General features: G+C 44.7%; 1 protein-coding gene across 1 annotated transcript; it reads left to right on the forward strand.

Annotated features, from left to right (window-relative positions):
- The first annotated feature begins 4,025 nt into the window (after nucleotides 1–4,025).
- On the forward strand, nucleotides 4,026–6,138 carry LOC136550680 (uncharacterized). The gene is made up of 5 exons (XM_066542291.1): nucleotides 4,026–4,273; nucleotides 4,662–4,720; nucleotides 5,368–5,600; nucleotides 5,695–5,766; nucleotides 6,025–6,138. The coding sequence occupies exons 1-5, from the start codon at nucleotides 4,026–4,028 to the stop codon at nucleotides 6,136–6,138; spliced, it is 726 nt and encodes a 241-aa protein (XP_066398388.1).
- The last annotated feature ends 1,802 nt before the right edge of the window (nucleotides 6,139–7,940 follow it).

Genomic DNA, 7,940 nt, shown 5'->3' on the forward strand with positions numbered 1-7,940 from the left:
AGTGAGTTAGAGGGCTCTCAAGCACCACCACATAAGCCACCAAGGCTTTAGCGTGCTCAGCTCTACTAAGCTCATGGCCAAAGGCTGACCAACACTTCTATTTATAGCCCCATAGGCTAAAATAGCCGTTACCCCTTCACTGGGTAAAAATCATAGCGACCAGACGCGCCGGTCGAATCGATCGAATGCACCCTACCAGCGTCTAGTCAACGGATGGCTGCCATGTCATCCCTAGCTTCAAATGCTGAGCACCCAATCTCAATGGTTAAGTTGTGACCGGACGCACCGCGAGGATGACCGGATGCTGTTACGCCGAAGTCCTGTCATTTCCAAAGAGCTCCACGAGCCTCTGTTTTGCAATCAGACGCAGACCAGCATCTGATTAGCTCTGCACCCGCGCACCAACTCTAGCATCGCCTATGTCACACGTGACTGGACGTAGGCCCTGTGCGTCCGATCACCTTTACTGTGCAGCATCCAGTCACTTGACCGAGACCACACCCAACTATTGTCACTGATTGGACGCGCGGTCCTACTGAGGCCAGCGTCCGGTCACTCACAGTGACCTCCTTTCGCCTCTGTTTCTTCACCGAGTTGATCCGTTTCAACTCCAACTCCTTCTCCTTTGTAAATGTGCCAACACCACAGAGTGTACACCACCATGTGTAAGTGTATTATCATTTTCACAATCATTTTCCAAAGGATTAGCCACTCAACTTGCCACGCCACTCGATCCTAGCAACGATGCAAAGTTAGATCACTCGAGTGGCACTAGATGACTAGTATGCAAACAAGTTTGCCCATCCTGATAGTACAGCCATCTATCCTAAACTCGGTCATCAACTTCTCTACACACCTATGACCGGTGAAATGAAATGCCCTAGGTTATATCTTTGCCTTGCGCATTCCATTCCATCTCCTCCAATATTGATGCAACGCATGCACCAACACGATCAACAATGATATGATCCACTTCATATCATCATGTGATCATATTGGTTCATCAATCTTGACTTCACTTGCTTTTCACCGTTGCCTTCGTCCATCAGCGCCAAGTCTTGCTCAAGCTTCACCGCCACGTGGTCCATCGCTCCAAAGCCTCCAACTTGCCCTTCACGCTTCCAACCGGTCCATCAAGCCAAGTCATGTCTTGATATTCTCCACCTTGATCACATGACTCAATGTCATGTCTTATGTGCAATGAGCTCCTTCATCATCACATGTGTGAGCTTTGCAACATCTCCGAGCAATTTCCACCTTCATGGCATATGTTGCTCACACACATATACATGTGGACTAATCACCTGTATATCTCACATAAACACAATTAGTCCACCTAGGTTGTCACTCAATTACCAAAACCACATAAGGACCTTTCAGAGTGTCTACACATACACCTATCGTTTCATTTTAGTTTCTTTCTTTGTCTATGTTCTTTATGGACGAGGCATTTGAGCGTAGATAGACCATGCAAAAAGGCATGCATAAGACAAGACAAAATTCTAGTTGTATTGCTTGCCTATTATCTCTGCTCAAGTGCTAACCAATCCACATAACACCACCTTGGTTGGAACTTGGAAGAACAAAAACAATAGGGCTGCCCAGCATCTTCCCGCAGTCCACATAGTGTAGTCAGAACTTCACATGACTCCTCCAGTGCTCCATGCAAAATACTGCTAACAGGATCAACAAAAAAATAGACTTATTTAAAGTAACTATTTTTGTACTACCACAAAAATATCTGGGACAACTATCACATAGTTAAGTTGAACATGATCCACTTCTGTGTCTATGAATTTTTGGACCTAGAACTACTTCTACTTTTTCTTATTGCTTCTGTGTCTATGTGTCGGTGCAGAAAGTGACCAACACATAAATATTTGTAGTTTTTGTTGTACGTTGTGATCGGAGGTGGCCTACCACTCAATGACACAGTGTTTATATTGGTTCAGATAATGTGCCCTACGTCTAGTTTGAGTCGGTCGGTGACTTTATTCCTGAGCCTAAGTGCTCAAAGTTTGTTGTGGGGTTACAACAGAAGGGAGAAAGATGGGGGGTACAAGAGGTCTGGTCAGACTCTTGTCTGAAGGGCCGAGAGTGATGGGAGCTCCGCTACATGTTAAGTGTTCGAGCATGTGCTCTGTATAACTTTAGAGTGTCTAAAGTTACAGAGGATAAATCAATGTAAGTGAACTAAGGGGCCTCTATCTGTTGGGAGAGAGCGCATCCCCTTTTATAGATGAACGAGATGGCCTTACAAGTGTGAGAGGGAGAGTATACATATGTCAAGTCTTGTTGCCCACGCCATTGGGTAGAAGATGATTGTAGGCGCCCAAACACTGTTAATGTCAGATGCATGTGGGAGGTTGCGTCGTCTTCTTCTGGTATGGTAGACATCGGTGGCTGCCATACTGTTGATGCCCAAAGGCACATAGGGGGTTTTACCGTGTTTGACTGGTATGGTAAATGATGGTGCCCACAATACTGTTGATGCCCAGAGGCATGCGATGGGGAGCTTCACCGTGTTTGTCTGGTATGGGAGTTGATGGCGCCCACAACATTGTAGGGAAAATGTCGGCGCCCACAACACTGCTTGGGTTCTGACATGCCAGGAAGGTTGCAGGGTACTATCCTGTAGGTGTATAGGGTATGGTCCTTGGTATTGTGGTTTGACTTAAGTGCCCTACCTTACTCTCTCTGTCCGTTTCCTGGTCCTTACCGAGCGGGCGTCCTCGGTCGGTTGGTCTCAGTCGGCTCTAATTGCACCAGTCAGAGAAGAACTGTAAGTAGGGGTTCAGCGCATCCCCGGTTGGAGACACGGGTCAGAGTCAGAAGCGATGTTTGACTAGGCCTTTCGGTCAGAGAGGCCATTCGGAGGTGGGCCAGGAGTCAGAGGCGAGCGCTCCGGTCGAAGAGGTAGGCCGGAGTCAGAAGCGGGACGTCAGTTCCTCCTCAGCCAGGCCTTTCAGGTCGGAGATTGGATCACCCTTCTAGCCTGTCATTTAGGTATTTGGCTCTAGCCTAGGAGTTGCGCATCAGTTCGCAACGTTGTCTGTTGGGCCAAGGCCTTTGTTTAGGAAGATGGTCTATGAGGGACCCTGAGTTTATGTACCCGACACTATGATTTTTGGGGCCTGCTTTTGTATCTACGATTCCCCATTGTGCACACTTATTTTCATTGACATTGTGGTATTTTGTTTCTTGCTTTCAGTGCACCGCCCGCAAGTGGTGCATAACGCTGCCCACACTGGCAGCAGTCCTCCACTTCATCGTGCTCTTCACCTAAAGCCAGGTCAGTACAACCATCGTTCGAAACTGCGCCAAGCGTTCTGCAAAGGTACGTTCGCATTTCTTTCGCCCTAACTCTCTTGTTTGTGATGACAAGAGCTGCTATTTATTGGTATCCATACTGCGTTCATCATACCCTACAATGTAAACATGGCAACAGATGTCCACAGAATCATGCTAACTGGGATGACACCACCATGAGGACCTTTCTAGGAACTTGTGATACAATAGAAAAACCAATTGCACTAGGAACTAAAGAGGCCTCACAACCTTGGGTTGGGCAAATTTGTATCTAGCATTCGCAACGGCAAGGGGGTTGACATACGATAAAAACTAGCTGCAGAACAAGCTGAACGAGCTGAAGCGGGCATATTTTACTTGGTGCGACCTTCAAGCCCACACTGGTCTAGGTCAGTGACCCACATACAGGCAGGCATTATAGTTGACCCTCCTTCTTTGAGGGTGGCAACAGGGTACTAACTTCCACCTTATTCCTTTCTAACCCCCCTCTCCCCCCCCACTAACCCTTGCTATGGAAGTTCCCATTCTCTTTATTCTAGCCATTAGGACTCATGGCACATGTGCTGGAAAATAGCCAGTCTGCTGCGGAACATACCAAAATGCCCAATATGCCTTGACCTACTGACAATTCTGTGGGGACACACTCCCCGCGATAGGGATACAGTTGTTGTCTTCTGGTGGCCATCATCGCGAGACGACACCCAATAATGATAGCCATGGTAGTCCACACTGAGATATCACTGGACCCCTTAGGTGTCCAGAGTGTTGGTCAGACCTCCAAGAGAACCACTAGGGATTACTCTGTCAATAGCCCACGCAGTAAGAAGAGTGCTTCCATTGATGAGTGCCTTAATAACATCACTGACCTCATTAAAGACCATAAGCTCCAGAAGGCCCGTGTGAACAAGCAGGAAGAGGAGATGGACAAAGTGGTGAAGATTATGAAAGAAGATGGTTTGGAAGAGTCTGATGATGTTTATACTCAGGCTTAAATTATTTACAAGGACACACTGGACCGTAGGAACTTCCTAACCATGGAAACAAAAGAGGGCTGGATGAAGTTTCTGAAGATCTGCTAGGAGGACAGGAGATCCAGATCAAAGTAAATGTTATCCCAAGAAGCGTTCCTACTACTCCAGTTTACGTAGTTTTATTTTCAAAAACATGCGTGTTGAGTTCTTTGGTTTGGCCTATGTTCGTTTGGTTTGCATTATTCGTTGTAATGTTTCGTGGACAATGTTTGTTTAAGTTGCATCGTTGTATTGTGACCTATGGCCTGAACATTGTGTGCTAGTTTTTTTCCAAGTACCCAAATAAATTGTGCCTGTGTTGTGGATTGCTTTGTCCAACAGATATTTGGTTTTTCATGTTCAGGACATGGTAGCTGTTGCAGCCATCATGGAGTCCCAAGGTACGAATCCTTATTTACATTTGTTTACTCATATGCAAACATATGTTCCTAGCTTCCTGACTTACAATTAATTTGGTTACACATAGCTGGAAAGTAAAAAAAAGTGTATTGAAGAACCTACCCATTCTAGTTTCAAGTTGCATTAATATTCACTGCCTCATAATTTAGGATTAAATCTTGGTTTTGTAGATGAGCAGCACTGAGGATTCTGCTACCAGCGACAACTCAAGCGAAGGAACGTCCATTTTGCGCTTGGCGGCTGCTGGTCTCCTGCTTGTAAAGTACAAAGCAGCAATAGCCAATGAGGCTCCCCTAGGTGAATCCGGACCTCCCCTTCCAGAAGATGATCGGGCAGCAGTGGATGGAAGTCAATCTGCGAAACGAAAGGAAGTGCTTGGACAACTTGCATATGTCTCCTGATAACTTGATGCATTTGCATGACATTTTACTTGGGTTTGGCCTAAAGGGTACACGAGAGACTGGATCCCTAGAATGTTTAGGTATTTATGTGTGGACTTGTGCGCACAACCAGGCAGTAAGAAGGAGCAGGGATAGATTCGAACGGTCTTTGGATACAGTTAGTAGGAAGATGAGTCATGTCGCCGAGGTTATGTGTAGGTGGGCACACTCTGTTCTTGTTCTAGCAGACAGCACTTATACTGAAGTGAAATGGCAACTTGGAACATATGCACCATTCTTTGATGGATGCTTCGAGGCTTTGGATGAGACTCATGTCAAAGTTAAGGTGAACAAGGAGGCCAAAATTGACCATATAAATAGGAAAGGAGATGTGTCTATGAATGTTTGTGCCATTGTCGACATGGATGGGCTCTTCACATATGTCGGTGTGGGGATGGCGGGTTCAGTGCATGACAAGTCGGTTCTCAAAGAATGTTGGGAGGAACCAAACTTCCAGCATCCACCAACCAGTGAGTGACGACTGCCAATCACTCATGTGACCTACATTGTTTCAGTTGCTTGTGCAGAACATAAAACCTAATTGTGCAATTGGTTCAATTGTTGCAGGCCGCTACTATCTGGTGGACGTTGGTTACGCACTGGAGTCTGGATACATGGGTCCTTTCAAAAATACAAGGTACCATCTGGATGATTTTAGGGGTGAGACTATGTCTCGACAGAAGAAATTTAACTTGACTCATTCTAGGCTACGCAATGTTATCGAACGGACATTTGGGGTTTAAAAACCGGTGGTAGATTCTTGATGGGGTACCGTACTGCCATAGGACCAAGCAAAAGATGATTATAATTTCTTGCTTTGCACTCCACAATTACTTGTTCATTAGGGAGCATGGATTAGGATCCGCAACCTACCCACCGTCTCCCTAGTTCAGCTTAATGCTAGTAACAGTATGTCTGCTGTTAGGGAGTTCATATCTTTGGGACTGTGGGGACAATGATTGTGGAGAGGTGATGTACCCATTGATGGTTGGGTAAGTGGCTTTTGCATGGGAACTGCCTTCATGCTCATTCTTATGTGCCTAGAAAAGGGTACAAATTTTGTACAGATGCCACTTAGGTCATTTGGTACTAGAGGAGATTGGGTCTAAGGGGAGCAGCCGATGGCATGAAGGAGAGGGTTCAAGTTGGTATGTGCATTTTCACCATTTGGGCTTCATCTTCTCACTGTGTGAAGTACCTTAAAGGGGGTACAAGTTGTGTGTTGTTGTTCCACGTAAGCACCCAATTAGATGTAGATGACTGTTGTGATTTGCAAACAATTGTTTATGACCTGCTGTAATGGGCAAATGCGTAGGAGAAGTCTAATTTTGTGACACTTCTTCTACCAGTTAATTAAGTGCCTTCTAGGGGCTGCAAGTTTTGTAAATGTGCCCACCACTAATTCTCTGTCAAGGAGGTAAGAGCTGCTTGTTTTGGATGCCTCATCCTGCTGTTGTAGTGACATGGGTGTAACTGTGTAGAAGAAGAGAGACCATGGGAAACTTCTTGTAGCAGTTTGTAGCTCAAAGGGACTACCAGTTTTGTAAAATTGCACACTGATTCAATTTCAATTGTAAGGAGTGCATATTTAAGTAGGGACTTGAGAACTGCTATAATGCTGGTGTTGTATTGAAATGTTTCATTGAACTAGGCCATTTGATATGAACATGTGATTGATGTAAGAGCTGTCCTTGCCTGTTGTTTGTTGCCTTGTGTTTGAATTGATTTGAATGATCTAAGGGGTTCCCATGCCAGATGGCTGGTGTTTCATTTGGCGCCATTTTTTTATTTGAATTGCATCCTAGTACGTGTACGTGGGGCCCACTTGTTTGATTCGAATTGTTTAGCTGCTGCTTGACTGATCCTGCTGGTTTGGCTGATTCTAATAACTGTAGCAGAATCAGCCAACAGCTGAAGAATAGCAGCCGAACGGAGCCTTAAATTTGTTCAAACTTCTTGTGGTGTGAACGCTACTGCCTACTAGCACAAGGTTCATCCGGATATGTGACCCCACACCACACCACACCGCACACAAGTGCATAGAGGCTAGCTTTTGTTGGCCCTAGGAGAGCATTCGTACGGAAATTCAATCAATTTAAAGAAACGTGCAGGTGTGAAACCGAAGATACGTCGTTGTTTCTCTTTCAATTACGAGATACTTACATACTCATAGGCAAACATACATTACTATACATTTGATTTTTTATTTTCAGTAATGTCTCTTTTTTTTAAATAGAGACGGCTTAATCTATAGCCGTCTCTTTAAATCAGTCTAAACCAAACCATCTCTAAAAATATATTTATAGAGGCGGCTAAAAATAATGCATAGTCTTTGTTTGTCTTTCAATTAGATGATACGCCTAGACAAACATACACTATTACAAATTTAATTTTTAGCAACCCCTCTTTTTTTTAATAGACGCGGCTCAATCTCCAGATGCCTCTATAAATCGGTCAGAACCGAGCCCAATCTTGAAATGCATTTGTAAATGAGGCTGTTATTTTCAACTGTTTCTACAAATGCCCAATCATTAGAGAGGGCTCTAGATCTAACCGCCTCTACAAAAAGATTTCTAGAGGCCACTGGATCTAGAGCCTGCCTCTAAAAATCGATTTGTAGAGGTGGTTTGATCTAGAGCCGCCTCTAAAAATCGATTTGTAGAGGTGGTTTGATCAAGATCCATCTCTAAAAATAGGAGCAGCACGGTAAAATTTGAATTTTTCAAATAACCTTGGATGAAGAAATAATCAAAACTGAAAT

The sequence above is a fragment of the Miscanthus floridulus genome, chromosome 4, assembly GCF_019320115.1.
Source record: "Miscanthus floridulus cultivar M001 chromosome 4, ASM1932011v1, whole genome shotgun sequence".
In the NCBI taxonomy this organism is placed as follows: Eukaryota; Viridiplantae; Streptophyta; class Magnoliopsida; order Poales; family Poaceae; genus Miscanthus; species Miscanthus floridulus.

Bases quoted from the DNA above. Each gene is read 5' to 3' on its own strand.
- LOC136550680 (XM_066542291.1), top strand. From the start codon at position 4,026: ATGGTAGTCCACACTGAGATATCACTGGACCCCTTAGGTGTCCAGAGT. The intron at 4,274-4,661 runs GTCTGATGATGT...TTTGTCCAACAG, and splicing joins AAAGAAGATGGTTTGGAAGA to ATATTTGGTTTTTCATGTTC. The intron at 4,721-5,367 runs GTACGAATCCTT...TTGTTCTAGCAG, and splicing joins AGCCATCATGGAGTCCCAAG to ACAGCACTTATACTGAAGTG.